The 19,513-nt window shown below is 37.9% G+C and overlaps 1 protein-coding gene across 1 annotated transcript in view; it reads left to right on the forward strand.

The window, feature by feature from the left end:
- Dgkk (diacylglycerol kinase kappa) overlaps positions 1 to 19,513 on the forward strand; it is a 169,058-nt gene that overhangs the window by 94,359 nt on the left and 55,186 nt on the right. The window contains exons 3-4 of the mRNA NM_177914.3: positions 1,561 to 1,641; positions 3,513 to 3,617. Coding sequence (NP_808582.3) covers positions 1,561 to 1,641; positions 3,513 to 3,617 — 186 coding nt within the window. The remainder of the gene's footprint in view (positions 1 to 1,560; positions 1,642 to 3,512; positions 3,618 to 19,513) is intronic.

Genomic DNA, 19,513 nt, shown 5'->3' on the forward strand with positions numbered 1-19,513 from the left:
AACCATCTATTCTTCTTTTAACTAATCCCCTTGTACAAATAGGTGGTAGTATTTTCCTTTCCCCTTTCCTGTATCTTTCTTTGCATGGATTCCCTGGTTAGTTTCTGTATCCAGAGGTGCCTACCGAATTCGTCAGGCACAGCGCAAAATGAAAGGACAGGACACTTTATTCAAAAACCAGGAAAAGTGCCACTAATGGTACTAACATGAAATGTTTCATATTTATAATGAAACATGAAGTGTGGATTTATGGTGTTTTAATTTGATATTTAATGTTATTCTAAAAAGAAAAAAACAGCATGAGGTTTGCCATTTAATTTTCTTTTCTACCACTCTAATTTTAAATGTAAATTTAAATTTAAATTACAATTTTAAATTTAAATATAAGAGCATTTAACTTATAGAAAGAACAACCATCATTATATAATTTATGGTAGTAGCTCATACATGCATGTGTATTTTGTTTTCAGCAGAATACAAAACTAACTCTTTTTTCTTCACTTTTTTAATATTTTCATATTCTTCCTACACTTTGTGGAAAGGGACAATAGCCGGTCTGGACTTTCCTTTTCCTTGTAGTTTGCCTGGGCTTTCCTTTTCCTTCAGTGTTACCCTTTTCAGCATAAATGGTTGCATAACCTGAGGATAAGAACTTGAATAAGAATTAATAGAACAGGGCTCCCTGGTTGCTTGTTTCCTACAAAAACACTGTCTTTTCTTCATGTTTGTGGCAAGTTCTGACCCCAACAGACTGTGTGGATTGTCAGTATCCCTGTCTGCTCAGTTGTACACACACCACACTTTATACTTGCATTATTACTAGGATGGGATCCACTAGAATTCTAAGCTCATGCCTATGACAAGTGCACTTAGTGTGCCAAGACAGGGGGTGGACATGCAGCTGATACATGTCTCCTATGCTTGTGTGCACAGCCCATGGTCTTGTTGGGCTTTATTTACAAAACGCAAGCCCAAAGATCAAATGATCAGGAATAAGAAAGCATTAGTCCAAGTCCTGGGCTATTCTGAACATGGAGTCTTGACAGCACAAGTTACATAGTGATCAAACAAACAGCCTTGTCCTCCTGATAGTACTGAGTTCCAGCTGATACCTGGGCAGCAACTACCACATCAATTATACCAGGAGATACGGGCTCCAAACTGGATGTGACAGGCAAGATAGTCAAAGGCTGCTAACTCAATAAATTTAATAATAATTTATACTACAAGTTCTTTAGGTAGGCTATATTTTGTTATCTTATCTATCTTAAATTTATATTTGGATAAGTCTCAACTGACCAGCCCAAGACTTATTACAAACCCATGGAAAAGTTGTAGGCAAATTGTATTTTAATTTAGTGTTTTACTTGCTATGTCTACAAAAATCACATTATTATATAAATCCTAGCCCTTAAGACAAATACTGGTTGGATCATAACTGCTAAAAATGTTTGTCAGTGTGTGTGTGTGTGTGTGTGTGTGTGTGTGTATACATTTTAATGTCTATTTGTGCCAATGAATCCAATGGCTTCTTATCATTCTTTCCCTATGTCTTTCCAGTTTGCACACTTTGAAACAATTGATCTGTCTCAAGTTGTTTTGGCTGAAAGTAGCTGCAGAAATCTTTGCCATGGTTTTTGTGTAAGTAAGAATGAGAATATCTGAATGTGCATGCATGGGACTGACTGAGAATAAGAGTGTTTATAGCGGTTTGGTCCATTTTGTGGGGGGCATCAGGCTTATGGAGTCTTCTTTGATTGCAAAATGTTATTATTTATGTGAATTTCCACTAGCCTAGTGATAGACAGGACAGTGAGTACTAACCATGTTCCCTACTAATAGGCTGCTATAAGCCAAACTGACTTCAGGGACAAGGGGCCTTTGACTATTATAGCATTCAGTGGGCTTTGAATATAATACAGGTAAATGTAATACAGAAGTATTGTTGAAAAGGGTTACAAGACACGAGTAAGTCATAGGAAAATTTAGAGTAACAAAGCCCATGGCATCATTTCCTTTGATGCTATAGATAATCCTCAGTGAGATCTAGCCCACAGTGAGGTTCCAGATGAGAATGCTTCTAAGAAAACAGAGGAAGTGTTCAGGGCTTTGTGAGCCTGGAACGTTGTACAGCTTTGGTCACTCATGTAAATCTAAACCAAAATAATCACTGAAAAGTATCAAGTCCACTAGTTCCAAAGACTCCCATCTCACCTCTCCTGAAATTGTCTTCCCCAGCCTCATCAGTCGGTTATATCAGGTTTCTTCTTGAGGCTATGCTATCCCTTATCTTAATGAAAGCTCAGGACCACTGCACAACAGATTAGCTAAGAATAGATGTGAAGTGAAGGAGTGACTGTAGTCATGTTCCCAACCAGTTCCTATGCCTATCTATCACCAATCAAGTGCTATATGTGAAAAGAGGCAGAAATTATATGTTAGTCTGGCTAGCACTAGTTTCCATTTGTGGCATTCATCAAGCAGGGCCATTGAAGCAATGACTGATATCCTAGCCAATCTTGTTTTCTCTTACTATCTGGGAAAAGTCTAAGGTCTGCTCATGGTCTACGTCATTAAGACCTTCAATACTGAGCCAGTGAGATGACTCATCAGCAAAGGAGTTTGCCAGGCAAACTCAATAACCAGAACTCAATCCCAGGATCCAATCAAGGAAGGAGAGCCAACACCTGACAATCAGCCTTCCCACATGGTCTTTGCCACATGCACACCTACACTCACATTCATACATGTGTATACAAAGATCATATACACACATGTACCCAATAATAAGCAAACAAATAAACCAAGCAGCAACAACAACAACAAAAAGACATTCAGATAGGCTTTGATACTATTCCTGGCTGAGTTCTGGCATTATTGCAAAGGATTAAGAGAGACTACTGTCAACTTCCCTTCCATTTATCCCTGTCTGTGATAAAGAAAGAAACTGGATTTCTTTACATATTGTTTTGCCCACACACTGCAAGAGAAGCACCCTGTTGGTCACTTTCCCCACTTCACATAGAACAGCAGTGAGCAAGTAAAAATGTTAGGCAAGCTCATGTTCAAAATAGATGACATGTAGCTGAATGCTTCAGAGTGTGGATTCAAGAGCCAGAGAATTTCCTTTTGTTTTTTTTAACTTCTGGGTAACTCTGGAAAAACCATTTAGTTGTCATTGTCTCAGTTTTCCTGGCTATGAAATGGGGACAATTACAATGCCCATCTCATGGGACTGTAACAAAGTTTGATTGAAGCAATATGCCTAAAAGTACATTAGAATAGTTCTTGGCACCCATGAAGTGGCATTAAAATCTTAATTATTACTATTATAGTTATTATTGTTTTGAATAGTTATTAAGGCAGCTGGGTAGCCCTGAAAACTTATGTCATATTCAAGAAGTGGCTTGGAATATGCTTGGTACCTATGTCTAATTTCATAGAGAATTTGCAGATTTTGGACAGGGGTCTTTGTTGGTGAAAATCAACTAATAATAGGATGTTTTCTTTAGGTTATCACACCACATCGAAAAGTGTCTCTAGTTGCACCCACTCGGCAAGACATGGAAGAATGGATTAACATCATAAAAACTGTCCAACAAGGAGAAATCCGTCAGGTAAGGCAAATGGTAGCAAACATGCACAACTCTCATGAGAAAATACTTAATTGACTGCACTGGGAAATCAGCTCAAAAACTAGTAAAATAGAAGCAGAGACTATCCAGCCAGGATGTGCATGTAGTATCAATTGGAAACCTGTTTAGAACTCCTCACAAATAGGAGAAATTCACTTGGGCTCAGACCTTGGTAACCATGTTGCTTAGTCTTTTCTGTATACATCTGGCAGAAATGTCATGGTATATCCAATGAATGAAAGGCACAGGAAGTTTTTGTGCAGCTAACTTAGACATCCATGATGTTAAGAAAGTTGCGATCAGCAGTTTAAATTCCTGCATTCAGAATAACCATAATAACACTTAAAGGAAATTGAGGCTGAGAAAGAGGAAGGAGGCAGATCAAGGAGAAATAAGTATTCTCTTGAAAACAAAACAAAACAAAACAAAACAAAAGAGAATTTGGACCCAGGCTCTGTAGTCCATAGGCTTATGTCATTAACTGCTATATATACAAGTCCGCCTCTGTTTTCTATCCATTACAAAAGAAATTTAGAAGAAAGGACAAGGACAGCCTGCCCACAGCTTCTCAGGGTTCGTTTCTCTTTTACTGTCTCTAAAACACTCAGTGCTACTATTCAGACTGTGAGATCTGGCCTGAACTGGCTCTTCTGTAAATCTACCACAATTATAATCTATATAATTTGTAAGATGGGAAGGATCATGTCATTTATTTACTCAGATAAAATGTGTACTTCACGGTGAGTTAGATAAATATTTTTGAAGGAATATGTAAATCTAAGGGAAAAATCTTGAAGTCAGTTTTGGCTTAGAATGAAAGAGAGTTCATCCTAGAACGAAATTCTTCTGTGAAAGTCTTGGAGGCAAAGGAGCAACATGAATAAATACAGTCTTTAAAGACCTTGATGTCACACAATATAATTTTAAAAAAAAACCTCAATCCAGAAGAAAGTGTATCACCAAAAGAATCTTAAATGTCTTGAGTAACTAACGAGCAGTAGAGATTGTTTTGTGCATCTAGGCTGGAGCAGGGTGCTCAGTAATAATGAGGCTTAGAAATGAAAAATAAAGTCTTTGAGAAGATCCATCTTTCATTATAGATTTCTCAGGCTTCTGACCACTCAGTGTCATAACTATACATTTGACTATTCATGACTCTGATGGAGGTAGCATGTCAATGTGATTAAACTGGAGTCTCCAGCATATCATGAAGCCCTCTTACAGGCTTTTACAATATAATGCTCAATTGAGGGTCCTCCCCATAGCATACAATAGGTTTTCACATGACTTAGCATCTAGTATTTAACTGCTTTGCTCTTTTCTTCTTCTTTTCCTGATGGAGTAATATATCCCCACCCTGGCGATGAAGCCAACATTAGAGGCAGTAACAAAGAGTTGGTCATTCGTTACTACTCTGCTGTTCTTATCCTCAAGGAGCAATACCTTTCTCTTGGGTTACTTCTATTGAAACTGAAATGCTTCTTCCATATCACATAATATTTTCAGTTTCACAAACAGTCACATGGGATATTTTGAATTGTAATTATTAGCCTAGGAATGCAGAAATCCTAGAGAAAATTGTCAGAAAATAGATGTGTCATTATTTACTCCAGTGAATTAAACACCTGGCTATTAACAACCCAGCACATGCTAAAAAAGAAAAGAATAATGTGCCTGTTTACTCTCTTGGAAGAATTGGATGAGGACCAAATTCTAACCTCTGTAGAATTGACTCAGGGACCTAAATACATTAAAGAGCACTCCCGGCTGCTGGACAAAGCCCTCACTATGAGAACCTTAGCACTTCATCTTGCTTAAAGCTTAAACAGGCAAATGTTTCCCTGTTTCATGCACCTTATATGTATAACAATCTTTCCTATCTTCTGTCACCAGGAGTGCCTGACATTTATGGTGACAAAAGATTAATCCTGGGTTTAGTGACATATTAGAGGACTGACAAAGTAATTGAGTAATCTGTTGGAAACTATTCAATAGATACACTACTAGATGTTTAGTTAACGTTGCCAAATGTGTTGAAAAAAAGTAGAATCCTACTTCCTGACCCAGTGAGTTTTTAGGTAGTTAGGAGACATGATGCTAGTACTGACAGTTAGTTCTCAGAAAAAACAAGTAATAAAGTAGTATATAGGAATGCAGAAAAGGAAAGGATAAGTATCTAGAGCCTTCTGGGAAGAATTAATAGACTTGAGACTGACCTTGAGAGATAAATGGGACTTAATTAGTGGCAAGGGTTTGGGCTAGCATGGAGTCCTGAACAAGGAAACTGATATAAGAAAAATCTAAGACAAGAGAATTTTCTTGAAATACAATGAAATGTGGCTGGCCAACATTTAGGAATGTGGACACAAGAAGCATAGCCAGAGAGGTGAAGTAGGTATAATGGCAGAGGTTTTTCAGTGCCAGGGCAAGGAGTTAAGGCTTACAATATGATAACGTTTCAATGGAAAGAAGATTGGAAAGAGTTGTTCAGTTGTATACTTTAGAAATAAAGAACAGAGAAGTGAGGGAGATGGCTTAGTGAGTAAAACTTGCTAATGAACATGGGAACCTGAATTTGCATCACCAGCACCCACATAAAAAGCCTACCATGGCAGTGTATTCCTTTAAATCCAGGACTGAGGCCATGGAGATGCAGAGGCAGGTGGGTTCCAGGAGTTAATTGGCCAACCAGCATAGCTAAGATTGCAATGTCTAGGTTGAGTGAGAGACCCTGTCTCACAAAATAAGTCAGGGAGCAATACATGTTAGTATCTCATGGCCTCCTCTACACTTGAACACATGTATGCCAAGTGTGTCCAGGCATGTACACACATACTCTCACCCACATACAAAACATAGAATGTATTAGACAGGGGAACAATAGAGGCTAGAACTCCAGGGAGTTATATACACTTGGGGCAAAACAAAGATAAATCCTTGTCTTAGTTAGGGTTTTATTGCTGTGAACAGACATCGTGATCAAGACAAGTCTTATAAAGGACAACATTTAAATGTGGCTGGCTTACAGGTTCAGAGATTCAGTCCATTATCATCAAGGCAGGAACATGGCAGCCTCCAGGCAGGCATGATGCGGAGGAACTGAGAGTCATACATCTTCATCTGAAGGCTTCTATCTTCTGGATTCCAGGCAGCTAGGATGAGGGTCTTAAAGCCCACACCCATAGTGACACACCTATTCCAACAAGGCCACAACTACTCCAACAGGGACACATCTTCTAATAGTGCCACTCTCTGGGCTGAGCATACACAAGCCTCACAATCCCAGTAGAATGATAAAAAAGGAAGACAAGGAGTAAATACTAATTTTTAGATAGTGGACTGAGAAGAGAAGCTAGCTATAAGAAAAAGATACAATGAGAATGAGGGCCAGATGTCAATGGTAGAACACAAACTACCAAGTGAAAGGTCTTTGGTTTCATCTGCACCATTGAAGGAGTGTGGTAGGAAGGAGGTTTTGACAGAGAAGTAAGGTTCCTAATTTCATGGAGTGGACCTAATGTCAAATCAGTCATTGGTTGACTCCTCCCACAAGCTTTGTGCCACCATTGCCCCAGCATGTTTTGGAGGCAGGACAGCATTGTAGAGCAGTGATTTTATGGCTGGGTTGTTGCTTATGTTACCCTTTTGATAGTGTGTGGAATCCCTTCCTATACCAAAACTACTATAATATTAGGGTGAAGGTTCTGTGGAGGCAGCAGCACAGTCTCTCCCTGTTCAGTGAGTTGTGTGAGTGTGGTCTTCAGCAACGGGGCCTTGCTGTCGGTTTGTGGGGACTAACATGTTGTCTTGGCAACAGCCTGGGTTGTTTGAGATTTCCATGGGACCCCTTTGGCCATTTGTAATTTAGCCATTGTAATTTAGTCCAGGTGCTGGAAGCTTCCTTTGGTGACAAGATATGGCCAATTAGGTCTACATCTTCCCCTTTATTTGGACACTTTATTAGGATTAACTTCTTATTATATTTTAGAAACTTTCCATTGGACTACGTTTCCACACCAATCCTCAGATACCCCTCAGTTTAAGCTTTCTCTCCTCGTCCACTTGACCTCCTATTTCCAATACATCTACCACCCAGTTCATCTCTAAAATGTATTCTATATCCCCCTATAATGGAAGTGCATGTATTCCTGTGCCAATGAGTTCAAGGATATTCCTCACTTTCTCTTCAATCAGGTTCACTGTATCTGGTTTTATGTTGAGGTCTTTGATCCATTTGGAGTTGAGTTTTGTAAAGGGTGATAAAATGAGTCTATTTCCATTTCTCTGCAGCAGATCCATACAGTTTGACCAGCACCATTTGTCAAAGATGCTGTTTGTCTTTCTCTAGTGTGTATTTTTGGTTTATTCATCAAAACTCAGGTGTCCATAGGTGTGTGAATTTGTATCTGGGTCTTTGATTCAATTCCATTGATCAATCTGTCTGTTTTTGTGTCATAGGAACTTGAGTATCATTCTTTCAAGGTCTGTAAAGTATTGTGTTGAAACGTTTTTTAAACTTTTGTTAGGTCCATTTGTTTATAATGTTGAGTAGCTCCAGTTCTTTGTTTAATTTTTTTTTGTTTGGATGATCTGTCTATTAATGAGTAGTATATTGAAGTGTCCTACTCTCAGTGTGTGAGGGTCAATATGTGATTGATGTGATAGTAGTGCTTCGTTTATATACTTGGGTGTCCTTGTGTTTTGGGCATAGATGTTAAGAATCACAATGTTCTCTTGATGGATTTTTTCCTGTGATGCTTCTTAGGTCTATTTGCCTAGAATTCCCAGTGGCCATACCTATTATGCCCACAGAAAATTTCCTACCATGAAACACACAGCCATCACATTCTCCTGAAAAAGAGTATAAACAGAAACCAAGGGGGAAAAAAACCACCCAACAAAGACAAAAACAGATATCATCGTCTAGAACTATAATTATAACAAACCAAGATGTTGAGACACCAGCATAGGGTCAGTAACAGCCAGAGCTGTTTGTCTTGTTTTGATGTTTGAGTGTGTGTGTGTGTGTGTGTGTGTGTGTGTCCACTAAAGCCAAAAACCCCACTACAGCATGCCCTGAATATTACAACATAGTTGAAACATAATAAGATACTTTTTAAAGTCCATACAGAGATAATAGAGGATTATAAGGAAGAAATGAGTAAATCTCTTAAAGAGATCCAAGAGTATGTGCATGCTTGTGGTACACTATAGCAAATTCAGATTGCCTGTACATATACTTTATCAACTAAGCTTTTGTGTCCTGTGTCAAGTCATGAAGAAACCACTTTAACATGTGTGTATACATGTGCATGTGCACAACACACACACACACACACACACACACACACACACACACACACACCAAAACAAAATAAAAAACCCAGTGGACAGAAATGAATAAAACTGTTAAGTGGACATAGAATCAGTAAGGAAAACACAAACTGACAGAAATCTGGAAATGAAAAATTTAGGAATTGGAACAGGAACTACAGAGGTAAGCTTCACCAACAGTATACAAAAGATGGGAGAGAGAATATCAGGCATTGAATATATGATAGAAAAATGAATATGTTGTTCAAAGAAAATGGTAAGTCTAAAATACTCTTGATATAAAACATCCAGGAAATTTGGGACCCTACAAACAGACCAAATTTAGCAATAATAATAAAGAGAAGAAACACAGGTAGAGGCACAGAACATATTTTCAATAAAGGATAGAAGCTGAAGAAGTACATACCTATAAAGGTACAAGAGGCACATAATAATCAAAACAGTAAATGTACTGAACAGGGAAAGAATATTAAAAGCTGAAAGGGAAAATGACAAAGAAACAAATAAAGGGAGACCTATTATAATTACACTTGACTTCTCAATAGAAGCTCTAAAAGCCAGAAGGCCCAGGACAGATGTATTGCAGACTCTAAGAAATAAAAAAAAAATCAGCCTAGACTGCTATATACAGCAAACCTTTCAGTCACCATAGATGGAGAAAGAAAGGCACCCCACAACAAAACCAAATTTAAACAATCTACAAATCTAGACCTATAAAGGATGCTAGATGGTAAATCTCAACCTAAAACCATTAACAATTTCCAAGAAAACACAGGGAATAAATAATCCCAGACTAGACAATTAAAGGAAAAACAATAGAAACAGACCACCAACAACAACATCACCACCACCACCAACAACAAAGTAAAAGGAATCAATAATCATTTGTCTGATATCTCTCAACATCAATAGTCTCAATTTGTCAGTTTAAAAAATTTCAGATTAACAGAATGGATGTGAAACAGGATCCATCCTTCTGCTATATCCAAGAAACACCCCTCAATATCAAGAATAGGCATTACCTTGGTGGCAGAGGTTGAGAGGGTGGTTGGAAAAAGATATTCCAAATAAACAGACCTAAAGAAGCAAGTTGCTATAGCCATTTTAATATCTAACAAAATAGACTTCAAACCAAGAATATTTGTTTCTTAAACTTTGACTACAGAAGAAAAAACTATTGTAAAATATTGCATAGATAATTTATTTATTTTCTTTGTTTTATTTTACAGAACAGGTATTGCATCTAGGATCTCTCTCTCTCTCTGTCTCTCTGTCTGTCTCTGTCTCTGTCTCTCTCTCTCTCTCTCAGTTGAGGTCTCCTGGGCTTTCCCACTCTGTATTACCATGTCTACTGTTCAGCTCAGGGCCAGGCAATTCTGGTGTGGCTTTATGGGTGTAGCTTCTTCCACTCCTGGGAAACACAATCTCACAACACAATCCCTGTTCCTTTGGCTCTTACAATCTTTCACCTACCCCCTCTGCAATGATAATGTGTATATATGTGTGTAACAATAATTAATGGAAAGAGAAGCTATCTATCTGAAAAAGAGCAAGGAGGGGTATATGGGAGCCCTTAGAAGGAGGAAAGGGAAGAAGGAATTGATAGAAATATTTTATTCCAAAAAAGGAAAAGAAATGAGTAGTTTAAGGTTTTTTTGTTTAAATCAGAAGCATATCAAATTGCCCAGGCTAGCCTTGAACTCATTCTGTAGTCTTTGAACTTGTGTCTTCCTGTACCCAAAGAAACTGATATTAGATCCCCAGTCTCAGTAATTCTAACATTATGTGATAGTTCTGCTTTCAAGTTTTTGATGAATCCCTCTACTGTTTTTTCATAATGGTTATATTAATTTGCACTTTAATAAACATTTTCAAAACTCCTTTTGATCTATATCGTTTCCAACACTTTGTACCTCTCATTGTTTTCTTAGCTTAAAAAAATTATTTATTCACTTTAAATCCCCCTCACTGCCCCCCTTCTGCCTTCTACTCCTCTTTTTAAAAAAGATTTATTTTATGTATATAAGTACCCAGTCACTCTTTTCAGACACACCAGAAGAGGTCATCAGATCCCAGTACAGAGGGTTGTGAGCTACCATTTGGTGGCTGGGAATTAAACTCAGGACCTCTGGAAGAGCAGTCAGCACTCTTAAAGACTGAGCCATCTCTCCATCTACTCCTCTTTTGTGTTTGTTTTTTTTTTCTTCTATCTAGCCTGTTTGGCTGTGTCTTTTTATTAGGGAATTGAGTCCATTGGTGTTGAGAGATATTAATGGCCAGGGATTGTTAGTTCCTGTTATTTTGATGTTAGTGGTGTGTGTGTGTGTGTGTGTGTGTGTGTGTGTGTGTGTGTGTGTTTGTGTGTACATGCGACTCTTGTTTTTTGCTGGTATGGAATTACTTATTTCCTATGTTTTCTTGGATGCAGTTAGCCTCCTTGGGTTGGAGTTTTCCTTCTAGTATTTTCTGTTGGACTGGATTTGTGAATAGATACTGTTTGAACTTGGATTTGTCTTGAAATTTCTTGTTTTCTCCATCTTTGGTGATTGAGAGTTTTGTTGGGTATAGTAGTCTAGGTTGGTTTCCATCTGTGGGGTTTTTTAGAGGTTGCAAGATATCCAGGCCCTTCTAGCTATTAGAGTCTCTCTTGAGAAGTCATGTGTAATTCTGACAGGTCTGCCTTTGTATGTTACCTGGCCTTTTCCCTTGAAACTTAAATATTCTTTCTTTGTTCTGTAGATTTCGTGTTTTGGTTTTGATTTGGAGGGAGGATTTTCTTTTCTGGCCCAGTCTAATTGGTGTTCTCTAAGCTTCTTTTATGTTTATAGGCAAAAATGCTTTCTGTAGCTTGAAGCTGGGACTCTTCACCCTCTATTCCTATAGTCTTAGGTTAGGTCTTTTCATGGTATTCCAGATTTCCTGGATGTTTTTTGTCAGGAAGTTTTTAGATTTAACATTTTCTTTGATTGATGCATCAGTTTCTTCTATGGTATCTTCTACAGCTGAGATTCTCTCTTCCATCTTCTGTACTCTGTTGCTGATGCTTGGGTCTGTTGTTCCTGTTCTCTTCCCTAGGTTTTCCATCTCCAGGATTTCCTCAGCTTGTGTTTTCTTTATTGCTTCAATATCTACTTTCAGGTCTTGCAGTTTTATTCATTCCCTTTACCTGCTTAATTGAATTTTCCTATATATCTTTAAGGCATTTATTTGTTTCCTCTTTAAAGACCTCTACCTCTTTGATTGTATTTTCCTGTGTTTCTTTAAGGTACTTATTCCTTTCCTCTTTAAAGGCCTCTATCATCTCTAGAAGATTGGATTTAAGGTCATTTTCTTGTGTTTTGGTTGTGTTGGGATATCCAGGGCTAGCTGTGCTATGAAGGTGTCATATTACTCTTGCTTTTGTTGATTGTGTTCTTTGGAGGCCCTTTAGCCATCTGGATGGCTTTGGTCCCTGGATGTTCCTCTTGTAGTTGGTATTGGGAGGAGGATTAACCTTGATAGCCCTAGTGTCACAGGCCTCTGATGGGTATCCTTGAACTGTATGGTTCCGGTTCAGCAAGTCTGATGAAGGTGGGTGGAGAGGTGGAGGGAGAATGGCGATCCCGTGGGGAGAGCAGGCTGCTCAGGGTGGCTTGACATGCCCCAGAGGACTCAGCGAGCAGGGTAGATCCTCTCATCTCTTTTGATCAGAGTATTCTACTAGGAAAAAGATGGTATCTCACCATGGTTTTGATTTGCACTTAGTGATTAGTGATACTAAGCATTTTCAATTGACCTTCATGAAAAAAGTCTGTTCAGGCTTGTTGACCTTTTAAAGGACTGTGTGTGTGTGTGTGTGTGTGTGTGTGTGTGTGTGTGTGTGTGTGTTTATCAGTTTGCTTTTAAAAATTAAAATATTTAAAGAAAGAAAACATGATGTTAAGAAAACATCATTTTCTCCCCTTCTCCTTCTTCCCGCCAACCCTCCTTCTAAAAATAGTGGCCTTTTTTTCTTTAGTTGAGATAACACACACACATACACTTCAAAAATTTTAGGATTGCTTGTATGTCTATGATTTCAAAGCTGGCTAATTGGTATTGGATAACCAATTAGGGGCTCTTCTCTGCGAAAGATCATTTCCTCTGTTCTCAGCACTTCTTACCTCCCTGTATGTCTTAGGTTATGGTGGAACTCTAGATTTCCCCCTCCCATGTTAGCATGCCTATTGGTGCTGTTGTTGTTCAGGTCTTGTTCAGGCAGCCGTATTATAGAAGCATCATGGATGACCTTCCCTGTAATTTCTAGAAAATACAGTCTCTCAACAGATTTCCTGGTCCTCTGGCTCTTAAATCTTTCCACCTCCTCTTCCTAAATGTTTGCTGAGCCTTGGGTATAGAAGCTGTGTTGTAGATAAATCTTTAGAGTTCGACACTCCATGATCAGTGGTTCTCTACATTTTAACCAGTTGTAGTTTACTGTAATCATCTATGTCAGTTTGCAAAGACAAGTTTCTTTGATGGGGGATGGGTGGGCTTATATCTGTGGATATAAGACTAGATCTTTAGACTACAATAAGGAATTATGCTGGTTTAGTAAAGTAGCAGTTGGAGGTTTACCTCTAAGCTATGACTTTCACTAGCCCTGAGGAGTTAGCTAGGTTTCTAGCACTAGGCATGTTTTTTCTCTTTTTTTAAGCAGTCCTTAAGTCCAATTAGAAGGTTGTTGTTACCACCAAGATATGGGTACCACTATTGCATTTTTTAAGTTTATGCAGCCATGCTAGCATTCTTGGTTCATAGGTGTAATAGCTGGATAGGACTGGATAGTTGCTTTCCTCATGAAAGCTAGTTCTAAGGAGGTTCGCAGGTCAGATCCTGCTCAGATCCTGTGTCCAATAAAGTGCAGGGTGATTTCAACAATAGAGACTTACTCCTATCAACCTCTAAGAAGCAATCAAGGGCAATAGCAATAGCCTATATTGTTTTAGAAGTTTCTTGAACTCCCTTGAGCAGCAACTCAGAAGAGAGTTTCTCATGCCTGGTATTTGGAATTTTGTTAAGCTATAACTCTGGTGGGGAATATTGTTTGCTCAAGAAGGATAACTTCATTTGAATATATATTCACTATACATAATTTAAATAATTTAATTTTAATGTGATTCCGTATGGCTTTTCAGACCTCCTTAGTGTTACTGATTCTCCCTCCCCCTTTTCTTCTGTACTGAACTCCTCCCCCCACTGCAATTAATACCCCCCATTTTACCCATTTCCCCCTCCAAGTCACTTTTATCATTTTCTATTCCTCTCTAATGAAACACTTGTTTTTGTTTTCAATTGAATTTCTTATATATTTTGGATATTATCTCCTCAGATTTGCAAATATTTTCTCCCATTCTGTACACTCTTACTCTGCCTTATTTATTTTGCTATGTTGAAGCTTTAGCTTACTATCATCCCATTAGCCTATGTTTGCTTTCTGATACCTGTGCTTTCAACATCATGGAAGGAAAAAAAATGTCCAAACTAATGTCAGAGACAAGATTATGTCTTCTGGATTTTAGGAATCTTACAGGTTTGAGTCCTTTATTTGCATCTTTAACTTGTTGTGACTTGATTTTTGTGTATAATAGGAATGTCAGATTTCATTCTGCATATTGATATACAGTTTTCCCTGCAGCACATGTTGAAAAAAGATGTCCTCTCTCCATTTTGTTTTCTAAAAACCTTTGTGAAAATTTGTGATAAGTTTATGGGTCTATTTTGGGGTTCTCTGTTTCATACCTTTATATATTATTTTAATGCCAGTATCATGATGTTTTGATTATAATCAGCTTATATTTTCAAATCAAGGAGTATGATACCTCTGGTTTTGTTCTTTGGTTCATTTATTCCATGTTTACGAGGATGGCATGGGGATTGTGTTGAATCTGTAGACTGCTCTGCATATTATGTATATTTTAATAGTACTAATTCTTATAATCCAAAACCATATACCTTTCAATTTCTTTGTGTTTTCTTTCTTTGTGAAAGCCAGTTTAATACTTTTTCACTATGTAGATCTTTTCCATCCTTGGTTCTATTTACATTTAAGTACTGAACTTTAAAATTGCTTTTACAAGTAGGATTATTTCCTTAATATTTCTGTTAGATCATTATTTGCATATAGAAACACAAGTGATTCTTGGATTCTGATTTTTTATCCTACTACTTTACATAAGACATCATTTTAAATGTTTTTTTTTCTAGCCTGTGGGAAATGGAATCCTAGGATCATCTCATCAGCAATAGAGACAAGGTTTTTTGTCTGTTTTGTTTTGTTTTGCTGTTTTATGTTTTTCTTTTCTATTAGAATGGTTCTTTATTCTTTCTCTTGCCTAATTTCTCTGCTAGGACTCCCAGTCCTATGCTTAAAAGGAGTGACATTTGGCATCCCATTTTGTCCTTGATCTTAGACGGAAAGCTTTCAGCTCTTAGCTGTTGAGAACTGTGTTATCTATAGATTCATCATAAATGGCCTTTGTTGTGTTTAGATAAATTTCCTTTGTTTATAACCTACTGAGATCTATCTGGAAGGGATGTTGAATTTTATCAAATGCTTTTTCTGCATTTGTTGAGATGGTCCTGTTAATTTATACTTGATTTTGTTAATGTGTTATATTATGTTTATTGAATTATATATGCTGAACTACTTTGACTCCCAGTGACAAATTCCAATTGAGTGTGGTTATCAAATTTAGTTTGCTGTATTTTTCAAGTATTTTTACATCTACAGTCATCAGGAATATTGGCCTATAAGTTAATTTATATTTTTGTAATAGTCTTTAAGAATTTGTGAAGAAAAAACAAAAAAAAGCCGGGCAGTGGTGGTGCACGCCTTTAATCCCAGCACTCGGGAGGCAGAGGCAGGTGGATTTTTTAGTTTGAGGCCAGCCTGGTCTACAAAGTGAGTTCCAGGACAGCCAGGGCTACACAGAGAAACCCTGTCTCAAAAAACAAAAAAAAAAAAAAAAGCAAAAAAAAAAAAAGGAACTTGTGGTTCTGAGGCACAAACTCAGTACCTCATGCACTCAAGGCAATAACGTTACCACAGAGATACAATCACACTCCTTTCTTCTTTAAGTGGAAGAATTAAACAGTGATGCTACCTTTGCCTGGAATGTTCTTCGGTGAATGACTTTTATTATTGATTCGATCTCATTACTTGTCATTGTTCTGCTCCGATTTTCTCATCATTCATGATTCAGGCTTAGTAAGTTGTATGAATCTTGATATTTATTCATCTCCTTCTTATTGGGGGTGAAGGTACTGACAAATTCAGTGTCTAACAAAGACCCACTTTCTATGCCAAGGACGGCTATCTTTGTGCTGTATCTTCATATGACAAATACAAGAGTGAGAAGGGTTTGAAGGTTCTTATATAGAAACTATTATTATTCATTATGGCTCCATCCTCAGAACATAATCATTTCTCAAAGGCTCTCTGGTAATAGCAACATACTGAGCCTAGGGATTTCAGTATATGAGTGGGGCATTACACAGACATACCCTCCATTGCAAATGAAGAATCTGATTAGAGCAATGGAGTGTGTATTTTAGAGATTATGAAAACCAAACACAAGTACCCAACTATTCGGTTCTGGATGCTTTAGGCCAACTGACCTGTCTTCAAACTTGTATGCCTACTACAGTTTTGAATCTCTCTTCAAATTTGATTTTTAAAAATCTGTATAAGCAAATAGACAGGCCTGTGGTGATATACTATGCCAGTTCATGGCTGCTAAAACAAAGTACCTGAAAATTTGTGACTTAAAACACACAAATTTACAAAGTGGATGTAATTTATAAACCCTTATAGTCTTATCACTTAAGAAAAGTTCAAGGTCATCCTTAGCTAAAGAGCAAATCCGAGGACAGCTGGAGCCACATGAAATTCTGCTTAAAACAAAACCAAAAACCAAAACCAGAAATGTATTCTCTTACAGTCCTTGGAGGTCAAAAGTCTGAAATCAAGTTGAGAGTAGAACCATGTTTATGAAGGCCTTATGGAGGAATTCTGTGCCTCTTCCTAGGCTTTGGTGGTTACTAGAAATCCTTGCTGTTTTGGGGCTTGCACTATACCATTCCAGTCTCTGCCTTAGGCATCACAAGGTGCCTCCCTGTGTGTCTATTTGTGTTGTATCTTCCCAAGCTATTCGCTTCCTTTGATAAGAATACCAGTAACATACCAGCAAAACTCCTTGTGTGTTTCTCTCTGTCCTCTGTCTATGTTGCTTTCGAGGGGCAATCTTTTTCCTCAAAACCAAATTTTCTACCCCTAAAATCCTGTATTGGAAGAGGAGAGGACTGATACTCTCATTCTGAAAAACTAAAAGGGCTACTGGTCTAAAGAAAACTGAAACCCAGAAAGACAAGTTCCCTTAGGTTTATAGGCCTGCAACTAATTATCTATGGCTAAGTGTTGTCTTCCAGCATCACTCTCTCAGCCTAAGTGGCATCTCTCTCTAAGTAAAGACGTGGTCCCACCTTCTGGAATGAAAGAGGCAGTGAAATCTTCCAATATGCCCACACTCATGACAATTTTGAGCTCCTCAACAGCATTTCTAGTCTCCTGACCATCATTGGAACCCATTATTCTATTTTCCTGAAGGAACAACACATGTTCACACCTGATAGTTTTATTTGTCGCTTTCATGCTGTCGAGTCTCTGATGTCTAGCATCCTCCTTTCGATGAGTCTCATACTGAACTTTTTAGGCCACAAAATCATGTCTTATACTTAATCTTTGTAGAAAAATGTTGTCTAACTATACCATCGATATGCACTTCAGAACACACTATTTTGTGCTTGAAATACAGATGGATTGAGAATGGAGATGTTGAGAAGTTGCCAGATCTTTAAGTTCTGGCAACTTTTTATTTAATAGATCGTTTGTGAGCTGAACTGTAACCCTACCCCAAACTCATACGTTGACAATTCATCCCCAAATGTGACTATGCCAAGAAATAAGACTCCAGGGGGGGGGGTGGTTAAGGTCAAATGGAGCCATGATGGCAGGGAACCAAATCCAGTTAGGCTGATAACCTCATGAGAAAAACCAAGAAATATCTCCTTCTTTCTTCGTATGCATGCATTAAGTAAAAGCCACGTGAGCAGATAGTGAGAAGGTGGCCATAGGCAAGCCATGAAGGAGGCCCTTGGGAACGACATTGGTTGACTGTTTGCTCTTGAACTTATCACTTTCCTGCTGCTTTTTCTGTAAGCAGCAGAAAGAACTCAGACTGTACCCTTATACTCCACTTGGAAGTTTTGTCAGCTAAGGGTTCACATTTATCATTCAAATAGTCTAATGCCAATTCAACAGAACCATTCTGATCCACGCAGAAATGGGCAGAAAAGTATCACCTTTCTGCCCGTTTTCTAGAATGTTTCTTGTTTCCATGAGAAACATGAACCATATACCAGAAGTATCTTATATTTCTAATAATATTCTACTCAAGGCACTATAGTCCTTTAAATATTGTATATCTCAAAAACCATAGTATTTATATACTTAACAACTATAAAAAGCAGTTCCATAGTTTTAGGATCTCTTACAGAAACATCGACATCCCAATCCCCAAATCTATATTCATTTTCTAGGATTGCTGTAACAAACAAGAACCAAGTGAACTGAAAACAGGGGTTTATTCTCTCATATTTCTAGAGGATAGAGATTTGGATTTGTGTTCATGATACAGTCAGTCTCTTCAAAGGCTCTAGGAGGATGATTTGCTGCTTCTCCTCCTCCTCCTCCTCCTCCTCCTCCTCCTCCTCCTCCTCCTCCTCCTCCTCCTCCTCCTCCTCCTCTTAGTCTGGCGATTACAGACCAACCTTGATATTTTCTGGTTTGCTGGTGCATTGTTGAATCTCTGCCCCCACTGTCACATGATATTCTCACTTGCGTGTGTGTGTGTACTCTATATTATCACAAGGTGTTCTATTCTCTGATTACATCTCTTTCCATATTTTCTTATTCTTATAAGGACAACAGTCCTTGAATTAAGTCCCATTTGACTGCATTTGCTAAGATAGTATTTCCCAATAAATTCACATTCATGGACACCAAAGGTTAGGGATTTACACATGCTTGAGAGGACACACAATTCAAACTACCACAGTTATTCGTCCAGGACTGGATGCATCAAACTTTCCTTAGAGAATAAAATGAACACAAGGGATATAAATTCTGTTTCCTTAACAACTGAACCCAAGCAATGTCCATAGTTACTGCATAATCAAGATTCCCAACCAGAGTTCTTTATTTCTTCTACTTGGTCATATAGAGCCTTGCACATTCTTTAAACAAATATTTTCTACATATGACAACTATCTCTTTGAGAATGTTTCCTCCAATAGACAGAGTTCCTTGATATCTATGATGTATTGATCTCTATAGCTCCAGTATTTAGTATGTTACCTGACATATAGTTATAGGTTCCTAGTGATTTGGGAAGAAGAGAAGGAAATAGAAGGAGTAAAGATGTTTATTTAGTTGTAGTCAGCAGCCTTGGGAATAGAAAGGGATT

The sequence above is a fragment of the Mus musculus genome, chromosome X (genome assembly GCF_000001635.26).
Source record: "Mus musculus strain C57BL/6J chromosome X, GRCm38.p6 C57BL/6J".
NCBI classification, from domain to species: Eukaryota; Metazoa; Chordata; class Mammalia; order Rodentia; family Muridae; genus Mus; species Mus musculus.